We start from the raw sequence: 27,628 nt of genomic DNA, 5'->3' as shown, positions 1-27,628 counted from the left end.
CGGTGAGCAACAAAGTGATGTGCTCAGGATGTTGAAAAAGCAGGCTTAATTTTACAATAATTATTTTTTTAAAGAAAATTAATTTTTTTACAAATAACATATAATAGTCATTCATTCATAGTCATATGAATGAATGAATGAATGACTATTATAGTCATATTTTTTGAATTTACGATTTATTTTAGAAAAATTATTTTTTTACAAATTAACATATAATAGTCTTTTTTTTTTCAAAAAGCAGAATGTTAGGATAATAGTCATATTTTTATGAGGAAAAAACTTGATGATATATGGAGGACTTTTTCAAGAGTAATATTTTTAAAGGAAAACATTTGGTCATCCTGTGAGAATAGTCAATATCAATTAAAAAAAGATTCATTTAATGAGAATAGTTTTATTCACAAAAAAGTCAAAATTATGACTCATTTAAAAAGATTTTATGAGAAAGGCAAGGCTAAATTATTTGTATCGCACAATTCAACAGCAAAGTGACTCAAAGTCATAAGGAGAGAAAAAAACAAAGGCATTTCAACAAGGAAAAAGAAACAAAGGCATTAAAATATTGCAAAGACATAGATTTCTGCTTCGACACTAATTCATTGGTTCAACAACCATTAAAGATCATCTACTTAAAATAAGATAAGAATAAAGCCATATTGTTGAGAGATAAAGCTGTATTTTATGACGGTTAAATATTTCTTCGATTTTTTTATACACTGTGTATATATATTATTGAAAGAAAATGTTCTTAGTCATTTTTGTCAAAGACAAAACAAAATTGTCATTTTTTTGGAAATAGTAAAAGTATTCAAAGTATTTATAGAATAAAGTCAGAAGATCAAATTCCATAATATTACAGGAAAATATTTTTAAAAAATGGTACGGTTGTACAGTTATGAAGTTAAATTTTTTCATGAGCGTGAACTTTGAGAGGGAAAAATAACGTCTGAAAAAAAAATCAACACTTCAACAACAAAATCAATTTTACGATTTTTTTGGGGGGGGGAAAGTATTTGAAATTTCTTTTTTGAAAAACAAAAATTGTAACAGGAGAAACAAGTTGTAATACAAGGAGTAAAAGTCATATTTCTGCAAAAAGGCAAACATTTTTTTCTTGTTACATCGGAATTATTTTAGTTCAAATACTGTATTGCTATTTTTCCTGGTAAGCCTGATACGTTTGCATTTTTATTGTTTTAGTGTTGTATTCGTCTTGTTTTGTAAATGTTCCTTAATGTGATTTTTTTTAAGTAAAAACAAAAAGGACAGTCACGGAAAGAAAGAAAAAGGATTCAAAAGCTCTTCGCCGAACGTGACGTCACAGTGGGTCATTTGAAGGTCAGAGCTCGGAGGCGGGTCACGCAGAGTTCATGCCGAGTGCTCACTGACTCCTTTTTCTTCTTCTTGTACTCCTCGAGTGGACCCGTCCAACTTTTTTTGGTTTTGCTTCAAAACAACAAACTCTGCTGCTTGTGCTCCACGACGCGCTGACGCCGACAAAGAAAACCACCTAATTGTCAACAACAATACGAGCAATAAGACAAAGAAGACGAAAAGATGTTCGACTATATGGACCTTCAAGTGTTCGGCAGCGCGGAGCCGGCGAGCCCGTGCGCGGTGACGGCCGGCAGCCCGGACTGCACAGGCCGGCGTCGCCTGGAGCGTCACTCGGAGCACCACCGCCGAGGGCAGCGGCGCAGTGCGGCCGAACATCCGGAGCTCTTCCCCGGACACTGGCAGTGTAAGTACACCGCGAAGCGGAACGGACGTGAATGCAGCAACTGTGTTGACGGGAACGAACCGCACCGGCCTGATTTTCTGCTAAAGCAGTAAAAAGATATGATGCATACCTGTCAACCCATACGGTTTAGCCATAGTTCATACGGATTTTGTGGTGAATCTTACGTATATGGCCGTATCGCACAAATCATACGGATTCTGAAAATTTGGTGAAAAAAGTAACGCAGGAATACAACTCTGAACACAGTAATGCCACTAAGTAGAATGATGATTAGACATTAACTAGACATTGTATTATGGAGATCTACAATAAATATCATTGAAAATTTCGTGGGGTTTTTTCTGCCGTTATTTTGACATATAAAATCCTTTGGTATGTTATAAGGATTTTTTGCTCTTTCTAAGGATTTTTTTGGTAGTTTATACAGGTTGGCGCTCCGAAAAGTTGACAAGTATGTATGATGTCACGTCGTAATGAAAGACATGAAATGTGTAAAGGCGAAATGTTTGGAAAATTCAGACGGTCTGCTGTCTGCTTGGCTGTCACTACTTGAAGTGCTTCAAGCTTACAACAATAAAAATATGAATTACAGGCAGAACATTGAACTGTTTAATAATACTTTCTCTGATATATTGTGTGTGTGTATATATATATACAATTGTCACGTAGCAAGGTGGTGGTGGACCCCAAAAAGCAGGCAGAAGGGAGGAGCAGGGTGAACTTGCTCCTGAATTATATTTAATAAAACGGAGAAAAGTGAATCCAAAACAAATAAAGTGCTAACAACCAAAACTAATCCAAAGTAGCAAAACAAAACCATGACTGTGGCAAAAAAACTAACAGGAACAGAACCATGACAGAAACAAACATGACAGTTGCAAGCAAACAATGACCCGACAATGAGTGGTTGGGCTGGGAGTCCTTTTAAAGCACTAATGACCAACAGGTGTGCAGCTGCAGGGGGAGCCCTACAGTGCCACCTGTTGGTCCCAAACCGAATCATGACAACAATCGAGAGAAAAATAAGCAAAAAATCTTTTTTTTTGCAGGGGGGGGGGTGAACTGCATTTTTTTGTCCTAACTGTAGTGTTAATGTGTAAAACAAAAAACAAACAAACAAACAAAAAAACAAACAGCCGAAATTTCCCAATTCTGGCCGATTTTAAAAGAGCTAATATCGTTAAAATTAAAACCCGAACTTGAAACATGAACCAAGGCAAGGCCAAACCCTGATTTGAAACTCTGACCCAGGCCGGGCTTGACACCTTAATTTCAAACGCTAACCCTTGCTTGAAAGCCAAATTTGAAACGTTGTTTTGCAGCCGTGGTAAACCCCAGCGGTTTGTCCAGTTGCGAGCACGCGTTGAGCAACTGCGCCGCCTCCCCTCCGCCACCTCGCACCTACAAACCCTGCTTCATCTGCCAGGACAAGTCATCAGGGTACCACTACGGAGTCAGCGCCTGTGAGGGCTGCAAGGTAGGAATGCTTCACACCCAGACCTTGTCTTTCCGTCAAAGGTGGGTATAGTAGCTGAAAATTTTACTCATTTCAGAGCACTGGTACTTCTGAATAATATGATTCAAGTCAAAGTAAAAAAAGTCATTCTCCAGGTAATTACTTGAGTGAGAGTAAACAAGTATTCACTAAAAACTACTCAATAATTAAGTAACAGTTTTCTCAAGTTCAAAGTGGAGATCTTGTAGGCTGAAATGTGGGACATTTTCACGCACACATGACCGCAGCGCATGTTCGTTTTCGTAAAGTGTAAGGTAAACCCAATTTGAACGTGAGCCTCTTTTGATTGTGAGTTGCAGATGTTACTTCACGTAAATGAGTCACTTTGAACAATGTTCTGTGTGGGGCCGCGGGGACTTTGCGTGCGTGCATTCATGTGACCGTTTGGCTGCGTTTGATTGGTCGGATTGAGTCAAACGTTGCTACTGGTTACGTCGGATTGGAGAAATAGACAAGATGTGAAGGCTCACAAAGAGCTGTTGTAGGCCACAACTCACACCCGGACACGCTAGGCCACGCCCCTTTAAGACACACATCCAAGACACCAACACTACAGGACAGTGTTTCCCTCATATATTCGCAAATGATTAGAATTTGCAGAATTTGGGGTTGGAGCTATGTTCCCTTGGCGCCATTTTGTGGCATCTTGGGGCCATGGAAGTATGCTGAAGTGAGTTGAGTAACTTCATGGAGACAAAACCATGATCATGCTGCCATTTTGTGCCATTTTGGTCCCAAGAAAGGATGCTGACATGAGTTGAGGAACTTGATTTAGTCAAAAGCAGTGGCTTACAGACATTTTGGAGCATCTTGGTGCCAAGAAAGTACACTGAAGTGAGTTGAGGTGCTTCATTTGAACAAAAGCGGTGTCTTGCCGTGAATTAGTGTCATCTTTTCGCCAAGGGAGTATGTTGAAGTGAGTTGAGGGGTCTCATTCAGGCCAAAATAGTGCCTTTTTGCCATTTTGTGGCACCTTGGTGCAAAGGAAATATGTGGAAGTCAGTTGAGAAGGTTCATTTCCACAAAAACAGTGTCTTGCTGCCATTTTGTTGCATCTTGGTGTCAAGGACATATGTTGAAGTGAGTTGAGGAACTTTTTTTGACAAAAGTAGTGGTTTGCCACCATTTAGTAGCTTTGGCGCACCGGGGAAGTATGCTGTAATAAGTTGAAGGGTTTGTGAAGTCCACAACTTTTGGGGTTCCAAGTCATTTAAATTTGATTTCAACTCTTGGTCAACACTGTAGTTGCTGCATTTAGGTTAGCAATGGGCGAGCTGTTTTCTCATCTAATATTCCTCTCCGTTGGTCAGGGTTTCTTTCGCCGCAGCGTCCAGAAGAAAATGTCTTACACGTGTCAGCGAGACAGGAAGTGTGTCATCACCAAGGTGACCAGGAACACGTGTCAGTACTGCAGGCTACACAAGTGTTTGGCTGTCGGCATGTCCCAACAATGTAAGTGCAAACACACACTTTGATGGCCACCATTAGCATTAGCACCAGTACAACACCCTTGGCTTCAAATCCCTCTCTGAAAACCTGATTTTAAAAACCGAATTTGAAGCCCTTGACCTGGCTCGAAGCCCTAATCTTGCCTTCAAGCCCTAATATAAAACCCTAACCCCATTTTGGGAGACTAATCTGAGATCCTAAAACAAGCTAACCCAAACTTGAAATCCTTCCCCCGGCTTTAAATTCTAATTTTAAACCTTTTCAACTCTAACCAAAGCATCAAATGTAACTTTGAAACCCTAACCCTGATTTGAAATCCTTGAATATTTGCCCCAGCTTTCTTGTGTTATCACCTTATTAGATGTATTTACAGTAAGCATGTATTCAGTGAAGTACTTTAGTGGCTGGCTGTGCATTTAATATGTCCAATTTCATTCAAATTTGAGTGTTAGCTCATTGGGAAAAACAATGTTGCACCACTAGAAACATGAGACGACTGGACCACATTGAACCTTACTAAACACTCCCCCAAAAATATAGAAGTTGGAATATGGGCGAGGAACAGGATCGTGTTAGACAACACTCGTTCGGCATCTATGCTAGGATAACACTTAGCCTATAGCTACATGGTTTTTGTCTGACTGAAATCCGTGGTTTCAAGGCCTTGTTTTGCTATTCCTGATGTTGTAGTGTGCCGTGTCAACTCCTCAAAGGCTAAATCATGTGCTTAATTTACCCATTGCATGATGTGGAATAAAAAGTTTATTTTTATTTATTTTTTTTGAATGTGTGCGTATGGCTGCCCTGGCATGTATTTGCTATAATATTGCGTGTAACTGTGGCGCGCCGCCTTGGCATATTAGTTGTTATAATGCTGAATTAATCGGTGCATGTGTGTCACCGTGTGCGCGCGCGGATGCTGTGTGCACAATGCACACTTTTTTTTGGGATTTTTTTTTTCTTGCCATGTTAACCAAATGCCCTCCCATCACTGCTACGACTATTATATCATATATTGGTGTTGACTGGCGTTTTTTTTTTGTTTTTTTTTTTACTTGAGCACCTGTCCCCCCCAAAAATGTCAGTGCATGTGCCTGCAAATACGTGTTAGTGACCCACATAGCCCAGCGGCCGCATGTGTGTGTGAATTATGTAGCAGGTAGGCTCTGTCATTGGTCAAGCTGTGGCCACATGTCGCTGAGGTGGGCAGGCTGTGGTGCATTACGTAAGGGTGGCGTCACATGGTGCGCACACACACACACACACACTCGCAGACACATGCAGGAAGATGGAATAAGGACGTAACATGAGCTCCTCACATTGGACTCTTTACACTCGGCAAGAGGAGAACAAGAAGAAGTAGGGCAGCGTGGCCTGTTGCGTAATAGCATCCACGTACATGTGCCTCAGTCAGTGGGACAACGTGGGGAAATGGGTTTGCGTCACAAATGTGTTTGACTTTTAAAAACAAAGTGTCTTTGGGTTGCTGCTCTGTTTGAGTCAAGTGTTTGTGTTCCATACATGTTTGAGGGTTAAAAACCAGCTTTAGTCACAAATGTCTTTGAGTTCAAATGATGTTTAGAGTTAAGAGTGACAAATGTGTTTCTCAAACATGTTTGAGTGACAAATGTTTAAGGATTGAAAAAAAAAAAAAACTGTTTGAGGATTAAACATGTGTTTGAGGTTTAAGAATGCATTTGAGTTGCAAAACATTTACTGGAAAATTTAACATTTGGAATTACAATTGAAAAAAATAATCTTCAAAAGCTTCCAACATTTACAATGAAGATTGTCATTAACATTTTACCTTAACATTTGACATTAAAAAACTAGCATTAAAATTTAGAATTACTATTAACATTAACAGTTTTTTACATTAGCATTAAAATAAACGGTTGCACTTTTTAGATTAAAATGGCTAATTCAAACACCCCTTAAAATTCGACATGAAAGTGGAAGAATTTAGCATTAAATTATTTTTTTATGTCAACATAATTAATTTACATTTTTAAAAAATACAAAAAAACTTTACATCAGGCGGCACGGTGTATATCTGGTGAGCACGTTCGCCTCAGAGTGCAGAGGTGCAGGGTTCGATTACGGCTGCGGCCTGTGTGTAGTTTGCATATTCTCCCTGTGCCTGTGTGGGTTTTCTCCGGGTACTCCAGTATCCTCTCACGTTCCAAAAACATGCATGGCAGGTTTATTGAATCGTCTAAATTGTCCCGAGGTGTGATTGTGAGCGTGAGTGGTTTTCCGTCTTATGTGTGCCCTGCGATTGGCTGGCGACCAGTTCAAGGTGTCCCAAAGACAGCTGGGATAGGCTCCATCGCTATGATAAGAGGATTAGAAAATGGATGGATGAATGAAAAACAATTAACATTTGGCATGTTGACACGTTGCTGGCTTCAGCGGTGAGGAATGACAGAACGAGTCAGAAGAAGGCCAAGAAGGAGGACGAGGTTCCAAAGATGGCCATCGGCGACACGTACGAGATGACGGCCGAGTTGGACGCCATCGTGGAGAAGATCTGCAGGGCACACAGGGACACGTTCCCACCTCTGCGCCAACTCGGACAATACACCACAGTGAGTGTTGGCGGAATAAATGCAGTGTTTTGGCGCCATCTTGTGGCATCTCTGTACCTACGTTGAATTAAGTTGAGGAGCTTCATTTAAACAAAAGTTGTGCTTTGCTACCAGCCTGTGGAATCAGTAGGGAATTATGAATATTTCAGCCTCTGTGTTACCACCTGCCTAGAACCTTCACAATCAGTAGTCCTAACCCATATTGCTTGAAATATATTAGCCATGGGGCTGTTTGTTTAACCAATCGGATTTTAAATTTGTCCTCGATGGGCATGGGCTCGGGACCGGTTTCAAGGTGTACTGTGATTTTAACAGGTCACGGCTTCAAAAACTGCCAAAACTTTTCATCTTGCGTCAAAAAAGTTAGGAAGAGGAAGGATATGCAAAATGTACTTCCCAAGCGTGGCTGCCATAGGAAGCAATACTTCGAATACAATATCATATTTATGAACGTGTGAACCAGTCACTCTTCAACGAATTCAAGGTAACATGAATTTATTACTGTCAATAAATGTTTACAACCAGCTACGAGATTTACCTTTTCTATACAAGAAGGTACACGTTCACGAGTTAGCCAACTCGCTCCTGAGATGGCTAACTAGCTAAATAGCATAGCTCGCTTCAGTTCGTTTCGGCTGACGTTACGTCACAAAATAAAAGAGCGCAGCAGTCGCGACTCAGTTCCTGAGACGAAATAAGTACTTTTAGTGTTCTATGACATCTTTTTTTTTTTTTTGCCTCATCCGTAATATTTTTTGCATTGTCATGATTGGTTGGTCCGAGCAAAACTGTTCAACTAGCAAAGCACGTCTTGAGCGATCTACACATACTTATACATTTCGTAATCTTCATCTTGGGTGAGTATGATGTATTTTATTGACTGTATGCTTTTGTCATGTTATTATAGAAATATTGATGATGAAAGTTGTACGCTGTCCTGTTGCGTTGTCCTATAGTATTGACCGTCGCTTTGAGTGAATATGAGGAGGCAATAAGGGACTCTTGTCTTCCTCTCCATGTAGAAGTCCAGCTCTGAGCAAAGGATCCGGTTGGACTTGGGTCTTTGGGACAAGTTCAGCGAGCTGGCCACCAGGTGCATCGTCAAGGTGGTCGAGTTTGCCAAGAGGGTGCCCGGGTTTACCAGCCTCCACATGGCCGACCAGATCACCCTGCTTAGGGCCGCCTGCCTGGACATGCTGGTGAGAAACTATTTTCTACTTTAACCAAATGGCGCGTTATATCACAAAAAAGTTGAAAAGTTGGATTTGGATGACATTTGGTGTAGGAACCTGAATCCATTGCTTTTAATAGTATGAACATGAGTTGCTTCCATAAAAATAGACCAAAAAAATTGTGGATCGGGAATAAATTTGGCAGCAAAATAGAGAAAAATGTATTATTGTACACTGGATATATTTTTAAAATGACATTGGGTTCATTTCGTTTTTTTGACAAAGTCAAAATATTTTTACATACATTTGATACGATTTAGTGTGTAAATTTGAACACAGTTGCACTTTCTAATAGAAACAAGTCAAAAGGTTGCTAATAAATCTTGATGACATTTTGGGTGAAACTAAAAAAATTTTTGGTCAACATCCAATTTGGATCGTTTTAATACTGAGGACAAAAGTCAAAACATTTGAAGCTGTAGACGAATATATCCAACTGAATGATTTTTGTACATTGGATTCAAGTGAAACCAAAATTTGATTGAATAGATAAATGAGTCAAGATCCTTAATGAAATGTGATCCAGTGTTAAAACTAGTTTGCTTTTTTTTATAACTTGCAAACTTATGAAAGGACTCCGATAAAAGTTTGCATAGAAAGCAAAATGAGATTTTTTTTAATATTATGAACATAGCATAGGTCAAAAATTGTTGATGGATTTTTATGAAAATTGACATGAGACAGATAGATAGTTTTGTTCTTTGGATACACATTAAAATCAAATTGGCCTTCTTTTTTAAATAAACATGAGTCGAATTATTAACTTTAAAATTTGGTGGGTGCAACTGAATTTGGTTCTTTTTTTGAAGGGGGAAAAGGATATTTCTCTTGAATTTGGTATTGAGGTGAACAATAGACAAATGAAGAATTTTTTTTCATCAAAATCCACCTGTTTGTGATTCAACAGTCGCAAGTTTACCTGGTTGTAATTTTTTTTGGGGGGGGGGACCACTGCTCACCCATTTACTGTTTTTATGCGCTTTCTAAAATACGAAACAAGAAGGTGGCAAAGCTCTGCCTAAGAGGAAAGAAGTGCTTTGGCGCCATCTGTAAATTTTGAATATGCAGGCACATATCGGACTGTATCACAAAATATAAGAAGTTCCAAGGGACAAAATAAAGAACTTCAGTAGAATCCCTTTCAGTTTTTGTGTTAAGTTTGTTGTCTCCTGGCTGTTGAGATTCTGAGGATTTGTGCTCGCTACACACCCGACAAGGACACCATGACCTTCTCGGACGGCCTGACCCTAACGCGAACTCAGATCCACAATGCCGGCTTTGGGCCGCTCACAGATCCGGTTTTCACCTTCGCTGGACAGATGGTGCCTCTGGAGATGGATGACGTCGAGAGCGGACTCCTCAGTGCCATCTGCCTCGTCTCCGGGGGTACCGCATGCTCTTGTCAATACATTTGCAACCTTCGTCCAACGGTATTATTAAAAATTAAGAAAAAAATGTCCCCAAAATGACATAACAATGGTTTGATTTCAATTTGCTCAAAAATTGATTTATTGAGCTTAAACTCTGGTGTTGTTTAGTCAAACACACAGAAGATATGGTCCAAAACTAACACGTAAAGAAACAAACAAAAAACGCATTCAAAAAAGTCATGTAATTTTGTCTAACAAAAGTCATCTAGCTTAACGCTAACATATAATGGGAAACGCCATAGATGCGCTAATGGAAATTAGCATAGATGTTACTGTATTTCTCAACAAATAACTGCTACTCTACTACTTGGACCAGCAACATATTAACAAACAGCGAAAACACAAGTCCTCACAAATTCAAATGACCCATTTATGCTTTTTTTTTTTTTGCAGATCGGCAGGACCTCAAGGAGCCGTCCAAGGTGGAGGTTCTACAGGAGCCTCTGCTGGAGGCACTGAAAATCTACTCGCGAAAACGTCGACCCAGTGCACAACTCCTGTTCCCCAGGGCGCTCATGAAGATAACAGACTTGCGCAACATCAGCGCGAAAGGTGCCAAAAAAAATACTGCTTGAAACAGCTTCTTGAAACTTTTGGCTCCAGGGACCACTTACAGGAAGTCCTTTTTTTTTTTGGGGCCAATTAAAGTTTCCCACTATTAGGACTGACCACCTTTGGCCTAATTGTATGACCTTACATTGCATACCATTAACCTTCAATAAATGCTCAAACGCCTTAAGTATCCTTGATATCAAAGTCGATTGTAGTAACCGCTGTCCCTGAAAGGGTTAAAGAAAGTTCCGTATTTTTTTTTTCCACAGGAGCTGAGCGTGTGGTCACACTGAAGATGGAAATCCCGGGCGCCATGCCACCTCTGATCCAGGAGATGCTGGACGAGGTCCCGGAAAACAAAGACGATAGCCAACTCTCGGACGGTCGAGGGATGAGCTCGTCAACTTGACCATCTCAGGAAACAACAAGAAAAAAAGCTAACCTTTTCTAAGATTTTCCGTATGTATTTATATTGCTCATACAGCTCATGGATCTATTTTACCTCATGTTAAATGTCAGGGTACACAGTAGGAGTTGGCTTCTGGACACTTTGCACCTTTTACAGGCATTAAAAAGGTCCAAAATGGTCGGGAGCGAGAGAAGCGGTATTACGGTCCCAATTCCTTTGGGTACTAAAATCCAGTTTCCACAGAGTAGCAAGTATAACATCTGCTCTGTGCCACTTTTGGGCGCCATCAAAAAAGGGCGGGGCTAGACACAATGCTGCGTTTTGATTGGTGTCCCAAGAATGAGCACTTGCAATTGGGTCATGAAGACAAAAAAAAGACCATCTTAACTTTTTTTTGTGAAGTTTACATTTGACAAGTGACAAGAATGTACATTTTAGGAAAAATGTTTACATTCCATTCGAATACTGGTCACTTGTTTGTACGCCGCGTGATTGGAAAAGCTGAATAGTGTCCATGTGTAATTGGATTTTTCCATAAAGGGTAAAAAAAAGATTCAGAGGCAGGTTCATAATTGACTTGCCACGTGGACCCATGAGCCTGCATGTGAGCGGAAACACGTGTTAATCACACACGGCACCGTTCGCGTCATGTCACTAACTTAGAACGAGAGCTCTCAGCGACTTCTCAAACTTTTTCTGATATGTAAATATTTTTTTGCCCCCAAGAGCCTCGTGCATAATCCTAAAAGCAACTAAACATGAAGACAAAGGTTAACAAAGTCAGATTTCAGCAAGTGAATTACAAAAATTGAATGATGTATTTTATTCTGGAAAAGAGGACGCCAAGGCACTACTTTTCTGTTGGAGGGGGGTTGCCTGTTACACAAAAACAGCAAATAGGCAAATATTTCAGCAGATATGGGAGGATGGATTTAAAAAGAGAATCCACAAATTCACAAACAGGCAGGTAATGCTGTCATTATGTATATCTTTTGTTTTTAGGAAAATATTGGGTCTATATTCTTCTAAAAGTTTAAGTTAAAAAAAAAACATCTGATGATAGGTCACAATCTCATCTGAGCTTTTAATTGGGTCAAAGCGAAGTAAGGCAAGACTATTCAATGGTGCAAAAGTCCCATATGTAGGTATACACTTTCTCAAATGATATCATCGTAATTACCGCAGGTTATTTTTTGGACCCCAATCCTCCCACCCCCAAAGAAGCCACAGTTTGAGAACCGGTGATGGAATCTACTGCCAAGTCTAGCTTCAAGCTAATGTTGCGATCTTTTCTGATGCCTTAACAAGTGTTTCAGAGCTGAGACTGTCAAGTTTCCATTGTATTAGGTACCTCAGTTAAGCATCCCTTGAGTTGTTCCGGTCTGTAGAAAGCAACGTTGCCATGGTAACCTCTTAACAACAGCACAAGTCTCATTTCAGAACCGCTTGCTTAACAATGGTGTGTACTTTTTGTCATTAAAATATTTAACACCCGCTGACTACATAATGATTTAAAATTGGTTATGATTCAGTTCCTTTGAGCGCAACACTCCCCTCTACAGGCGTATCAAAGCACTACATGACACACAGTACAATCCTTGGGGTTTAACATACCACAACGCATAGCATTTTGAGGGTTTCTCATATTCCATGTTTTAATAATAACCCTCCGATTCAATCGGAAGGTATCCAATATGAACTACAAAGCTTTTATTTCTGCAAAGGTTTTCTTTCTCCGTGTCGATTAAAGAGCAAAACTGAAGAAAGCGACTAAAACAGAGCAAAAACTTCCTTACCTGAATACAAGTCACGTGACATTGGTGCAAAAAAAAAAAGACCTCAAGAGCTCATTAAATAAATTCAAATGGTAGATCTGCGTTTGTGACTCAAGAGGACGAATACGGACGGCGCTCGCTTTTCTTCTTTGCCCCCCTAAAATCAACACAAAGCACAGGGAATTTGATCTTAATCGAGTTCGGGGAAGAATGACACTCGTAAAATAGAGTGAACAAAGGCGCCCAAACTACATCATATTGAGACGTGTTTATAATCTTTTGTCTCCCTCTTGTGGCTAAAGAAAGTACTGCTCACTACGTTTTGTCAGCCTCCCCTCCCAAAAAAAGCAATAATGGAATGTTATTCTTATTATATTTTTTAAATGGTTGTTTACATGTGTAGTTGTTAGGTACATTCTAAAACTTAAATGTATTATTTCATAAAATTGCAGTTACACTCTAAACTACACCGCGTGGTGTTTGTGGAACCTACTCGCTGCCCACACAGAAAGCAATTCGTCGCCATGGTGAAGCGCACCTGCCAATCTCATCTGGGTAGTAGCCACTCTCATCCAGCAGTTCCTCGACCACGGCCTGAGGACAACCATGTTGGGGTTTCAGGAACATCAAATTTGAGAAAATATCAGAGGCGGGATAAAACGAATTACAAATACTCTGTTAATGGGAAAAAAAAAGTACTTCAATGCTACAGTGTGCGCCACAATTCAGTACGACATAGTTGTCAGTCTCTTCCGCACAAAAACTTTTCAGTCTAGACTTTTTTTCACTTCTACTTACTTCGTCAAAAATACTGATTTGACTCCACTTGTACTAGAGTTTTTTTCTACAAAGATTGTGAGTACTTTGCCACCTCTGAATAATTATAATAATAATTCTATTTCTACCTGCATCTGCTCATACGTGACTCCTTCTCTCAGAATGTCACCTGTGGGAGACAGAAGCGCAATCGTTTTCATTAATGGGACGTTTTTTGTCTTTTTTTTTTTTTGGAAACCACACTCATACCTGTGTCTTCATCAGCGTCTCCGGTGGAGGGAAGCACCACAGGCCACCAGTCTGGACTGCTGGAACCAGATTCCATTAAATCACACGACGCCTGGACCAGCTGCAGGGAGGAAACATCGCAGGCACTTCCCCTTCTGAAGTGTTGGCAAGAAACCAGATATCGAGTCCAAATGGAGGCTCGGTGACCAACCTTGCTGAGCTCCGTCTTCAGGTTGTGCGGGTCACTGCCAAACTGAAACAGCGACTTTTTGAATCTTTCTACAAGCCGCCTCTTGACGTTGTGACATGAGGCTGGAGGAAGCTGGTAAGGGCATCAAATTTTGTGTTTGATTTCATTTGGGAAGAATATTGTCCAGTGGTGAAATGGAGCGTGTACCTGAGTGATATAGAGCACCTTGTGCAATTGCACCAGCAACCTGTGGACTGGGTCCTCGATCTGGCGAAGGTTCCTCAGGGAGACGCAGATTCCTGACATGCCACCGATACCCAGACCAAATTGAGATTCTCAAAGTCGACATTACAGTTTAGAATGACATTCAATACATACAGTACCTGATTTCGCTTTCACCCTCCCTGTCGCTAAATCCTCCCTGGAAGGACACAAAGAAACGTTTTAAAAAGCACGTCCGAAAGCAGCCCATGACATCAACAAGGTTGGATTTAATGTGCATGGTTCGCAGAGATACAATTCAATTTTTTTTATTTTTTGCTCCCAAGTGGCACAATTGGAATATTCGCAAACCACGCGATTTTTTTTCTCTATAGGCATATCCAAATTTTGCATGTTGAGTGCAAAAAATAAATAAAATAAAAATCAGAATTTTGTCACTTGAACGCCAAAATGTAAAACCAGCAAAGGTTGACTTGCCCGCATGGAGGTAGATGAGGTGTATCGCAGGCGGCAGATTTTGACCCTTAAAAGGTGTAAGAAAAACAAAAATCAACTCTTAGGTGTATTAAAAGCTTGTCAAATAAACCGCAGACACGCAACTGACTATAGTGTCGCCCTTGCTCATCTTTATTCTCTGCTTCTTCACGATCTGAAGCATCGTCTGAAACAATATTAACATGTACTCTCTCTGTCACAGAGTGATTTGATCTTCGATAACTATAGTTGTTACCTAAAGTGAGATTCTCTTCCATGTTGCTTGGCGGAAAGTGCACAAGTTCAGGTGTTGAGAATGCTTGTTTCTGGAAGAGCGGTAAAAAAACATTTTTTTCAAAACACAGAGTTCTGTAAAGCGCCCCCTTAAGTGGGGTGTATGTACTGTTCAGACCAAACAATTCTTGCATTTTCCTTTTCCAAATGAGCAATTATTTAGCGATACGGCATTCCCTTAAAGCAGTCGTCCCTAACCACCGGGCTGCGGACCAGTACCGGTCCGTGGGTGATTGGTACCGGGCTGCGCAGAAAGAATAAAGACCTTACATTACTTCCGTTATTTATTTTGGAATCCGAAAAGTATTTTATTTTGAAAAATGTTCGGATTCTTTGGTACATCCGTCTACAATATGTCACTCTTGACGCAGGTCACGTGCTTCTCGGTCACGTGATACGCTAGCGCGAAAATGAAACCCAAGAGCTAGCAAAATGAGTAAAAAACAAACGTCTTTGGGAAGAGGAAAGGGCCCGGCCAGGAGACAGAAGAAGAGCCTTCGACTTTCAAGAAAAAGAAGGCGACATTTAATCGACAGTATCAGGACTCGTACTTAAAATACGGATGTATCTCAAGGGGAGATTTCCACGCACCAAGCCCACTCTGCATAATATGGTGAGTCGTAGTTTTCATGCACTATTTGCGGTGTATCTCATTTTGAAGTCACGTTTAAACGTTACAATAGCGACCAGACGGTGTTGCGGCCAGATAGCAAGTTGTTGTGTCATGATTCGTGTTTATGATTATGTCTCGAAAATACCACAGTTTTCATGCAGCTCATATCATATTATTTTGTTGTATTTATTAATCCGTGACATCTTAAAGGTGGGTCCCTGAAAATATTGTTTGACATTAAACCTGTCCGTGGGACAAAAAAGGTTGGGGACCGCTGCCTTAAAGGGTTCAGGTGATTTCTCTTCATCTCATCCAAAACCAGTCAATTCTGCAGGTGTACAAACTCGAACACAGGTTTCAAACTCAAGGCTCGGGGCCCAAAATCGCCGTGCTGAAGGCAAATCATGTGTTGACTTCATGGTTGTTACAAATTAGATTTGCTTTGAATAAAACAGAGATATGCGTTATGGATCTTTTTTTTTTCGTGTGACCAATCCAACCTTTAAAATAAATAGTTGAATAATTTCCTGGCTTCTGTTTTCAATGGGAGTATTCAATGGATCATGGATAACAGGATCATCAAATATAAAAAGATTCATCAAGACAGCCCTAGTCCACATACACCGAAAATGAGACTTCATTGAAGCATTTTCCACTTAACAGTCAAGCCTGACAATCGTATATATTTTTCGAAAAAACAAAAACAGTTTTGCTCCAAAGAGCCCAAACTACCTGAGTCGGGAATGAGCGGCAGCAGCTTTTCCCGCTCCGGCGCCCTTCCAGGAAATACCTCTGCGCCCGTTTCCTGTCGCGCTCGGCTCGCTTCTCCAGCGCAAAGTGAGAAGCATACAAAGCGTCCATGTGCCTCATCATGAGGTCGGCAATCCGGGAGCCGACGGCCACAATGTCAGGACGCCGCTCTGGGTCTGGACTCAGGCACCTGCGTCGTTCATACACAGCACAAGGAAAAGAATCTGGAATAGAGCGCTGCTGAAAGGGGGTTGGAGCCTTTTATTTGTGGGAGGTGGGATGGAGGCATGCTGTGAATAGCAAAACTCTGCGAGTAATTGACACCCAACCCCCCAAAAATTCATAATTGGCGGAAAAACACAATTTTTGTCACACTGAGGCTCCCAAACCCTCACTGCTCGTTGTTCACAAAGAGCAGACAAAAAAAAGCTATCTCAGAGGATTGTTGCATGTTCTGTTTGTTTGTGTTGCTGCTTTGTGTAGTTAAAGCAGCAGATGTTTGAAGGTTTTGAATTACCTTCCAATGCTGTGGCATTTCACATCATGTGTTTACATTAAGCTGGTGGACTTTGGTGAGTTGAAATGATATGATTCAACATTTTGATTTTCAACCCTGGTTTCACTTATTCTTCAGTTTAACCCTTTCAGGGGCAGCGGTCACTACAGTGGACAGTTTATCATGTTATGAGGTTACAGGGTGCATGAAAGGATTAACATGAAATTTTGATTTGCAGCGACAAATGAATCAAGCACGCCTGGCTTATTTGGACAGCTGCGGGCAAGTCTTCTTTTCTTTTCCACAAAGTGATGATATGATTTCCTCACAGCGAGAAAGGGCACAAAGGAATTACTTTAAAAAGTGAGTTTAGGTCTCTCAACGGTCTATGGTGGATAATGTTAAAAATCTAGATTCAAATACTTTTGGTTAAAGATTTTTTTTTTCAACACAAGCATTTTCGAATGTGATTGCTTCATTAAAAAAACTGCCTATGTGTTAATTTAATATGACTGGTACCATGTGATCATGTCCTCCAGCCTTTCAGAGTAAATTCCATCTTCCAGTGGCTCATAGATGGCCTCAACTATCTACGGAAACACAAAAACAACACAAAATGATGTTGATTCTCTCACACATACAAGTCTCGGTACGTCTGTGCGTCTGCGTGTGCTTTTGAGGCCACCTTGTTGGCCAGCGACAGCATGTTGTTGCTGTAAAATGGCGGTTCCAAGGTGGCCATCTGATAGACGATGCAACCCAGAGCCCAAATGTCAGCCTTCTCGCCATATGGCTCGTTCTTCACCACCTCTGGACTGACACACACACGCACACACACACAAAAGATCACAGAAGCAGAATCACGCACACAACGGCGCACTCACCCGCATAACCACACACTCACATGTATATACACACACGCGCACACACAAACACGCAACATACTGTATGTCTTGATTTGGCTACAATTTCTTTTTGAAAATCAATAGTGCGTTTTCCTAAGCACTGCCATGAACTCCCCCCCCCCCCCCCCCCAAAAATGGCTGTCGTCTCTTCTCACCAAGAGTACAAGATGGTGCCCACCACCGAGGTCAGCTTACTGTTCTCCTGCTTCTGTTTGGCTAGGCCAAAGTCAGCTGCGGGCGAGAAGAAAGATGCTGAAGATCCCGGTCGAAACACGTGTGATGTCGCTGCTTAAAAGGATGAATGTTACTGATGGTGACTTTCTCCTCATCGCCCAACATGATGTTGTTGGGTGTCAGGTCGCGGTGGACGATGCGTTTGTCCTTGTGGAGGTATCGCAGGGCCAGGCACATCTGTGGAGGAAATGACACCCACGAGATACTTCATTCTTACGATCTGCAGATTTCAGCCAAAACCCTTCCCCTAACCCTCTCGTCGCCCAAACCGTAACCCTAACACACATACACAAACATTGTACCTTTGAAGATGACAATATACATACACTGCATCTTCACTTTGTTACCTGAATGAAGATTTTCCAGATTTGTTCCTCAGTGAAGCGCTGCTTCTTCTCCTTCAGGGAGTTGCATCGCTCCAGCAGAGGAACTCCCTCAATCAGTTCCATCACAATATACAGCTTGTCGTCTTAAAGGGCGAGCCAGTCAATTCATGCTGCGTTTTCCTTTGACGACGTGATCACCAGAAAAGACCCTCACCATGCACGAAGGTCTTGTAGTACTTAACGATGTTCGGGTGTGCCATCTGCAGAAGAATACAATGATCCTCTGTTCATCGGCAGAGTTACAGTCCAGACCCGCCAGCATTCAGTGAAAATCCGCATTATGGAGAGGCCATGACAAAAACATTGGTTTTAACTAGTGCTGTCAAATGATTAAAGTATTTAATCGCGCTTAAATGTACGTCATAGTTAACTCAAAATTAATCACAATTAATCACACATTTTTATCTATTCTAAATTTCCTTGGATTTCTTTTTGTCCTATTTTTTTTTTATTTCCCCCATTTTAATGCTCCCATCAACATGGAATCGTGGATCAGTTTTCTTTGTGCAAAATGCAAATATTGACAAACTTTTTTTTACTGAAAATTTTCAATTTTACATGACCATTTTTCGCTTGGAGCAGTTATTCAAACTTGGAGCACATTTGATTATTTTAGAGCAATGTAACATCCGCTGTGACGTGGTGCCGCATTAAACTCGCGATAAAAAAAATGAAGCCCTTGAAAATTTATTTAAATTAATGCCAACAAAAATGCGTTAAGCTGACAGCACTAGTTTTAACCCTTTCATGCAACAAGAATGAGAACCCGATAACACGATAAGCTGTCCACTGTAGTAACCACTGTGCAATAAAGCGGTAGAGAATTAGGTGAACCGCAATATAATGGGGGATGATTTTACACAGACGCATGAAGAGGAGGAACTAAGTCTTTACTTGGTTTGAATAAAGCAACAACAACCCAAAAAAAGCTCTGGCCTGTTCTTTGATGATGGTCAACTCCGCGATGATCTTCTCCACGTTACCGTCTCGCGACTTCTTGTCTTTGCCGAACGCCGGGTTGCGGAGGTTGACCTCTTTCAGGGCCACCATATTCCCAGCGCTCTGCTTCTGGACCTGGAATCCTCAACAGCGTCGCGGAACTCAGGTAATGTCTTGAGATTTGAGAAGGCAACATGCGGCTAATTACCCCCAATTATTTTGATTGTTCTGTTTCAAGTGACCGTAAAGCAATTGTACAGTTGTGATGTCTCAAGTGCTTGTGTGCGGCATCCCCTGATCACAACCCTATCGAGAATCTGTACTCGTTTTCTGCCAGCTCGAAAGACAACTCTGGACTGACACCGCATGCTGACCAGCTTGCACCTTCAATACGCTCCCAAAGGCACCAGTGCCAAGGTGGTCCAGTACGGCGTAGCCATTGATCAGCCGGAGCACAGGCCGGTTATGGTCCGCAGCCATGATGCTCTCTCGCAGGCTCTCCAACTCTTCCTCCTGTAAGACAGCCCCCAAAAATATCATTCAATAAGACAAGAGAACTCTTTAATAATTGGACGGGTTTGTGTTAATTTCTCACAGAATACTGTGACACTTTGATTTGAAGACCCTCATAGGCCTCCAGGTCCCGCATGTAATGGCCCACGTCAATAAATGATTCATAAAGGTCCGTGGGAAAGAGCCTGGAAGGAGAAGAAAACAAGCGACTTAACACACCCCTCATGTTGACTGGCATGATGTCATGAATACCTCTTGAAGCGATGTCTGTTCCTCTCCACGCTGAAGAGAAAGCGCAGTGCTCGGAATGCGTAACACTGCCAACGTATTGGGCTCATGTTACTACGCAACGTGGATCATCTTAACTCATATATCGCATATACAAAACGTCGTACTTGCAAAGATGAAACATTGGGTCCAGAGTTTTGTGGTAAAATCAATTTGGCGAGGATATAGATTCCGTTCTCCTGATGGGCAAAGTCAAGTGGATTCAATTGTTGTTTGGGAGTCATTTCATGTTATAAACTGACCTGCACAATGTGATGAGCACACGAGTCTTCCAGGCTGAGCTCGGTCAGAGCTGTGCAGCAGGCTGCCCCCAGAAAAAAACCCCAATAACAACAACAACAATAAAAATGGTGATATATTTTATATCATAGATGTTGGACAGAAACCTCATATGTCCAAATATGGTCAATTTAATATTTTCTATTGATCTGTTCCCATGTCCTCTGCTATCCTTTTGTATTCTTAAGCAATTTGATGTATTTTATGTGCTTGAGAACAAATCTATGAACAGTATCTTGAACCAAATGCAAGTCCCGCTAGCTCATATTTTACAACATATCAAGGCCATTCAGTTGACATTCAAACATGCCACCCAGTGACGACGCGCAAGAGTGCAGTAACCAAGATATGCTCACCGCAAAGCTAACCCTGAACCGCTAGTCTCAACTTCTAACCGTAGCCTCAGCCCAATCGCTAACTCCAACCTTTAGCACTTACAATTGTGTCTTATATTGATGTGTTTTATGTGCTTGAGAATAAATCTATGAACATTGCCTTGAACCACATGCAAGTCCTGCTAGCTAATATGTTACAACATATCAAGGCCATTTAATGACATTCAAGCATGCCACGCAGTGACGGCGCGCAAGAGTGCAGTAACCATGAGCTGCTCACCCCAAAGCTAACCCTGAACCTCTCGTCCTAACTCCTAACCGTAGCCTCAGCCCAATCGCCAATTGCTAACTCCAACCGTAAGCCCTTATAATTGTCTCTCATAGTCTTGTTTATCTTTTTATGATGGTGAGATAGAACCCAATATTTTTAGCAGCCACTTTTCGTCTCATTCCAGGGTTTTTTTTAAATGAAAAAAAACTGTTTTGAAAAAGCTGAAGAAAAAAAGACTTTTAAAAATATTCTATGTAGAAATTCTTTTACATATTAACCCTTTCAGGGACAGCGATTACTACAGTGGACAGCTTATCAGGTTACAGGCTGCGTGAAAGGGTTAAATTGTACATCCTGTCCTCCTGTGACCGTGCCACTAATAGCCTCTTGGGTAATACCATTTTTAACTAACCCAACCACCACTAACCCTAACCTGAACCGCTAAGCCAACCCCAAAGTGCTAACCTTAACCTAACGCAGCCCTTTAGGCCTGTTAACCATAACCTGAACCTTAAAAGTCCAACATTTTAGAACCATCGGGTTGCTGGGCTAATAAAACTCATAGCTAACCTACCGTAAACAATCCACACATTTGTCGCTTTGAGTGACTTTGAATTGGTTGGGTGCCGATGCAGCGGTTCTCAAGCACAGAGTGGAAGAATGAGGTTGAGATGTTTATTTTAAAGCGTGGCCACTTGAGTTATTGAAAAACAAGCTCGGAGCGAGAGCAAGTCGCATCTTATGCAATGTGACTGATTCTCCTGACAGGAAATGACATGTTTACATTCTCTTGCGCTGATAAGACATCTACAGGGAGATTGGATGTTGTTTTTCCATGCAACAAATCACTAACTTGAACCACTGCGCTTGACCTCTAACCTTAAAGAAAAATGTTGTCTGTGCTGTTGCTGTTGTTGTTGTTTGCTGCCTGACCTGACTGCAGGGCCACGGCCTTGCCGGCAACCTCGCAAGGTCCGACCTCCTCCCGTGTATGTTCTCTGTGGACTTGGCTGTTGGCGTTGGCGCTCGACGGGTTCTTGATGGGCAAGCGGTCGCAGACAAACTGTCTATCGCTGTAAAGAGATGATCCCGCTATTCTCTTACTCTTTTGAGGGATTATATTTACTACTACTTTAAATATTCTTACTTACAGTTGTTGCAGTCTCATTCATTTATTTATTTATTTTTTAAATTGGTAGAAGATTTTTCCCATTCCAAATGTGGACATATACAGTATATCAGAAAGTTTGTGACTTTTTTTTAAAGTATTTTATTTTTTAAATTGAAAAATTGTATAATTCCAGAACATTTTTTTCCTTTCTTTTCTTTTTTAAATTTAAAGTGACTATGCTCTCGGGAAGTCTGTACAGTTTTACAATATACTGGTCATATTGCCAGTAAGTTTGTATATATATTTTTTAATTTGTATAATGTCAGAAATTTGATCTGATTTGTTATATCTCAGAAAATCTATATATTTTAATGATATGTGACATAATTTAAAACATATTTCTATGTCATAATTGTATCTAATATATATACAGTAATCCCTCGTTTATTGCGGTTAATGGGGACCAAAACCACCCGCGATAAACGAAAATCCGCGAAGTAGCGTCCAATTAACATAAACGGGTAAAAATGAATAAATAAAATTAAAGTCCGCAAAGGGTCCGCGAGAAGCTGCAAAACAACAGCGAGTCACAGAGCAACATATACAGTACTGTACTCCGTGTATATGTAAAAAATAAATAAATATATATATATTTTTAATATGTTTGAGAAAATCCGCGATGCAATGAACCCGCGATAAACGAACCACGAAGTAGCGAGGGATCACTGTATGTGTGTGTGTGTGTGTGTATATTTTTTTGGGGGGGTATTGGGAATTTTGCAATTATTTTATTTTAAATTTGTTGACTCTCAGGAAATGTCAATACTTTTTATACTTAAAATGGGTAGAACCTCAGAGGAGTTTCCCCCTTTTCTCTGAACATAATCAATACAATAATAAGTACACATATTAAAACTTCCTGGGGTCTGTCAAACAATTTAAAAATATCACGTTTAATGTGCACGAAAAGTAATAAACATGAAAAGAACTATCAATATTGCCGCATGACCAATGCTGCCCCCGTAATCATTTGAACTACAACGACAGCATCAGACCAAAACTAAACACCCCATTAGGTACCCCTACCAAACACCAACGCTCACCTGCCAAGCAGCCTTAGAAGCGTGTGCACGCCCCCCCAGCTGCGCACCTCCGCCCTGGCGCGGGCATCCTGGCAGAGTTGCACCAGGACCCAGGCCACGCTCCACAGCAATTTGAGGTGGGGCGCGTGCAACAGACTAAGCAGCACCGGCACCGCCTCGGCATCCCTCAGCTCGTCTCTGATGCGCGGCACCGGAGAGAGGACCCTCAGCAGCTCTGCGGCCATCCTGTAAACAACGCCGCATGAAATGATGTGTAACTTGGGCTAAGAAGATCAATTGTAACCGACCACTTCGACGACAGGTCGTAGTCCTGTAGGATGACCACAAGGTTCTCCACAAAGGGAAGCTCGCCAATCTCAGCTCTACACTCTGGACTGGAGGAAAATAAACATTCCACCGATAATGGCAACACGTATTAGCTGACACAGAGCGTCTGAAAGGGGCAGCGGGGGCCTTGCAGACATTTGATTGCCCACCATTGTTACGACCTAATGATACTGAAGGATACCAATTTTACCTTTCAGCCAAGGTGGTGAGCGCCGTGAGGGCTCCAAGCAGCACGCTGCTGTCTGTGGTGGACAGAAGCTTCGCCAGCGTCTACCAGGACAGAACAACACCAAGATTTAAAAAAAAAAAAAAAAAAAGCAAACATTTGAATACAGGTTGAAAGTCTCAGCTGACAAAAGACAGCAGACAGATGTAACGGAAGAGAAAGAACACAAAACCAAGGCAGAGTACAGGACAAAAGCAAAACAAACGGAACACAGCCAATATGGAATCAACACCAGATATTCTTCAAACTGTGGAGGAAGCAAAGTGAGACAAATCAGGCAATGTGTGTTGATTTTGAGTCACGGCCGAGACATGGGTCACTTGACACCAGGTCTTTTTTCCACATATTTTTCTCCAGACCTTGATGAATGTTTTGAAAGCTAAACGATCCAAGATTCGTGAATGAACCAGGGTCATATGTGTGCACGCAATAACAATGATACGTCGAATAAAATTTGCTCTGTGAATAAGCTCCTAAATCAATGTATTCATTGAGATAATCAATTGAATGAAATATATGAAATTGATCTCTTCAAGCCCCTGAAATGAACACCTGAATTGTCCTGTTTTAATGCATAAAAAAAAAAAAAACGTAGTAAAAGCGAATATGTGGAAGTGTCCTTTTAAGGGACATGCCCGAGTGAGTGACATTAGTCAGATTGGCAACGTTAATCAGCGCGTGAGCGTCTGGGGCGTGTGCTGTGGCCCACAGCAGCTCCTTTTGAGTGTTGTCATTTTGTATTTGCGTTCATAGCTTTGTCCCAATTCTTCATAAAACTGACCAGGCGACGACCTGTCACTCAAAAAACGTTTATGTCGGAGCACTTGGAAGTCAAGGCATCACGATATGCTTACTCTGGGAACGCCACTCTCGATGACCCAGACCCTTTGATCGTCCACAGCAGACAGCTTCTGGAATACGTCTGCACAGTCATCAGCACGACTCAAAAACACCACACCTACTGTAACTATTTTTTATTTTTATTTTTTACATTTTTAATCAAATACTCACATGTCATAGTGACCAAAGATTGTGCAGCCAGCCCCGGTTGACCACATTTAAAGTACTCGTCAGCAACGTACTTCATATACTGACATAGCAGACAAGAAGACAACATGTCAATTAAGCTCAAGATTCAATAAGTTAAGAGTGTCCAAAGTCTGGTCCATTTTTGGCAAGGCCATGATTTTTGTTTCTTTTTGGCAGTGCTTTATCCTCATGCTAAAAGTAAATACGGTTGAAACACGATCAAATTAGAATCGTCACCACATTTCAACGCTACATAATATTTATCATTTTTATTCAAAACTATTAAAATGATTTTTAAAACCAAAAGGTTCAGGAAAATTTGGAATTAAAAAAAAATAATCTAAACATGGCCCACCTAAAAAGGTTATGAGAAAAATGAAGAAACTTTTTAAAAAATGTAAATAAATCTGAACATTACAAGATATCACGCTGTAGTTTTTTAAAATGTCAAAACTAAAGTTGAATGAATCTGTTTTTGAAGTGAATGAAAATTTGTCACAGAATTTTATTGAATTTTTTTTAATGGTGAATAAATTTGAATGTTACCAGATACCTTACAATAAAAATATATACAGTAAATATCCTAGCTTCTATCCGTTTGCATCCGGCCAACAAACGTCATGGGACTCCATATCTTTTGAAGTGGGCGACCCTCTTCCTTCTATTTTTCCAAATGTGGCCCCCAGTGGAAAGAGTTCAATTCAACGTGATTTAATTAATTTAATTTTTTTTTACCCTGGCAAGTGACTGGACGCCTTGGAGACAATGGAACATTTTCTGAAAAGTAAAAGACATTTCAATGAACAGATGCCATATGGGGAAGTATTGATGACCTCTTTGCAATGGTTTCACCTGATAATGAGGGTCCTTGATGAGCAAACGCAGGCACAGCAGCACCCTGAGGGCCCAATCGAGCGGTGCCAGCTCCATCCAATCACTGCACAGGGACGAATAGGCAAAGTGACATCTTGGTGTCATTTTATCATGGCAGGTTAAAAAAACAAACAAACAAAAAAACGGTAGTGGGTAGATTTTTTGCATCCACTGTATCATAAAACCAACACAGATTGTTTTTTTGTTGTTGTTGTTGTTTTTTTTAACCTGCAGAGGCGATTGTTGACCAGTAAGGTGAGGATGTTTGCAAAAGCCTTCTGGAACGGGTGGTTGTTAAAACATATCAGCTCTCCATATGTCATGCTGAAAGAGTAACATGAGCGTTTTTTTATGAACATACCCTCATGTTACATTATATTGCAGGTCAGAGTGACACGTTTTAAAGCTTAGAAGAAGACATATTTTAAGAAGTCTGTAAATATCTTTGAACACACCAAACAAAATGACAAGCAGAAAATGTATATAACATATTGTAATAGTAGCTGTTTACTTGCATGTGCCTTTAAGAGGTGTGGCCTGTTGGGATGGTAATTTTTCAAGATTTTTCAACTTTAAAATGGGTCGTAGGATAACAGGACAGATGCATGAATTCATTTGAATTGAATGAGACGTTTTTAACTTGTATGTGGTCGGACTATTGGTCATTTGTGGTACTTGGAACCTGAATTTTTCCAGCTCGGAAGCTTCCCCATAGCTGTCTTTGGGAGGGTGCGGGCTGTGGAATCTGCTGCCGCCTGCTTTGCTTTGACCCAACACCTGCTACACACACGGCGCAACCCACTTATTGTTGTTAACGTGCACACACGCACACACTTGAGGAAACATGAGCCTCTTTGTATCGTCATCAAAACGACCTGCTTTGTTTTCCTTCACCTCTTGTTTGGGGCTGCTTTTGGCAAGCAGGGCCTGAAGCCTCCTCAGATTACATGATGTCCTGCAAAAACAAGGATTTTTTTTCCTCCAGTTAAAATCACAGTTTACGTTTCCTTATAACAGAATAGTAACAGCTCATTCAACAACAACAAAAAAAATACATTAAGAAAATATGTCTGTTAATAGTCTGACCAAACTGGTAGACCTGACATAACAGGTAGTAATAAAATGACGCTTACTAGTATTTGTTAAAGTCTTAGTTGCCTTAGGCACAACATAGCGCTAAAACACCAACATAGGAGCAGCACAAAATCAACATACAGTCGCACCTATGTAGGCTGCACAGAATCCAATGTCAAACAAAGACAAAATAATTGCAAAACCAACAGCACCAACACAAACACAACATAAAAAGGAAAAAAAATGAGTATTAGGTTGTGATGATTGGCAATAAATCATATACTGTTGGAAAGCCTCTTTGTTTAAATAGTCCGTCATTTGTAAGAAACATGCATTTGTGGGATGAGTGACACGCTTAAACATGTGGGCTGTGTCCATGTAAAATTTGTCAAATCATTTCTGCTAAATTCAAACAGCTTATTTTGCTATTACTGTTGACAATTGTTTTGAGTTTATGTCCCCAACATGTGGAGTGACATGCCCAACAAAGAACAAACACAAACCACCTCTTGAAGTACAATATTAAGGCAATCAAAAAGCGAAACGGCGAACATGATCACCATGGCCTCGTTGGTTTTCACATGACGTCATGCAGAATCGTTTTTTAATGATGTCACAGACATAAATCAGGCCAGTCTGCTTACCCGCTGTGGATTCCTGTGGATTTCAAGGCTTGCGGATCTCCTCGGCTGTCTTTTTTGACCTGCTTGGACATTTTTAAACTTGTTTGAGTCATCTGTGAAGGTAAACACAACAATTAAATTTTATGAGCTACAGGCCAATTGTGGTGCGCAAGTCAATGTAGTTTGGCTATCTCGGAGTAAATTAAGCTTTTCAACCTAAAAGTCACATTTTACCCCTCCTCCATTATCATACATAGGCACACAATGCGTTGATCTTGAAACTATGCCTTGTTGTTATTAGTCCATCCAAAAAGGAAGACCTATCATTTGTAATAAAAAGACGCTCGAGCCAGTAGTGGTCGCAGTTACAGTCTTG

The 27,628-nt window shown here is 40.8% G+C and overlaps 2 protein-coding genes across 7 annotated transcripts; one reads left to right on the top strand and one right to left on the bottom strand.

Moving 5' to 3' along the window:
- The first annotated feature begins 1,348 nt into the window (after positions 1 to 1,348).
- LOC147203919 (retinoic acid receptor beta-like) lies at positions 1,349 to 12,167 on the top strand. Its single transcript, XM_086113265.1, has 8 exons — positions 1,349 to 1,741; positions 3,064 to 3,218; positions 4,568 to 4,709; positions 7,119 to 7,294; positions 8,317 to 8,493; positions 9,708 to 9,912; positions 10,350 to 10,508; positions 10,778 to 12,167. Exons 1-8 carry the CDS (start codon positions 1,558 to 1,560, stop codon positions 10,915 to 10,917), a joined length of 1,338 nt encoding a protein of 445 aa, XP_085969391.1. The 5' UTR covers positions 1,349 to 1,557; the 3' UTR covers positions 10,918 to 12,167.
- Positions 10,790 to 27,628, bottom strand: nek10 (NIMA-related kinase 10). Of its 6 annotated transcripts, none has more exons than XR_015101160.1 (35): positions 27,274 to 27,628; positions 26,450 to 26,510; positions 26,238 to 26,332; positions 25,784 to 25,879; positions 25,535 to 25,619; positions 25,418 to 25,459; positions 24,665 to 24,743; positions 24,508 to 24,575; positions 23,618 to 23,697; positions 23,388 to 23,474; positions 23,101 to 23,325; positions 21,820 to 21,959; positions 20,244 to 20,305; positions 20,109 to 20,180; positions 19,966 to 20,030; positions 19,796 to 19,898; positions 19,585 to 19,713; positions 19,198 to 19,335; positions 18,416 to 18,461; positions 18,223 to 18,344; positions 17,950 to 18,052; positions 17,797 to 17,872; positions 17,422 to 17,551; positions 17,256 to 17,326; positions 16,223 to 16,430; positions 14,714 to 14,909; positions 14,583 to 14,632; positions 14,271 to 14,304; positions 14,095 to 14,186; positions 13,909 to 14,019; positions 13,719 to 13,818; positions 13,598 to 13,638; positions 13,186 to 13,286; positions 12,714 to 12,849; positions 10,790 to 10,921 (listed from the first exon to the last, which is right to left on the bottom strand). XR_015101160.1 is itself a non-coding variant. In XM_086113259.1 (35 exons), exons 1-35 carry the CDS (start codon positions 27,363 to 27,365, stop codon positions 12,804 to 12,806), a joined length of 3,177 nt encoding a protein of 1,058 aa, XP_085969385.1. In that variant the 5' UTR covers positions 27,366 to 27,628; the 3' UTR covers positions 12,404 to 12,803. The 6 variants fall into 6 exon arrangements, 5 of the variants coding, with proteins under 5 accessions (XP_085969385.1, XP_085969383.1, XP_085969384.1 ...); XM_086113259.1 differs by lacking the exon at positions 10,790 to 10,921 and having other exon boundaries at positions 12,404 to 12,849; positions 14,714 to 14,770; positions 14,840 to 14,909; XM_086113257.1 differs by lacking the exon at positions 10,790 to 10,921 and having other exon boundaries at positions 12,404 to 12,849.

The sequence above is a fragment of the Hippocampus guttulatus genome, chromosome 6 (genome assembly GCF_054856545.1).
Source record: "Hippocampus guttulatus isolate MCC_2025c chromosome 6, RoL_Hgut_1.0, whole genome shotgun sequence".
NCBI classification, from domain to species: Eukaryota; Metazoa; Chordata; class Actinopteri; order Syngnathiformes; family Syngnathidae; genus Hippocampus; species Hippocampus guttulatus.
Note: the sequence above shows the minus strand (reverse complement) of the source record. Positions and strands in the feature narration are given on the sequence as shown.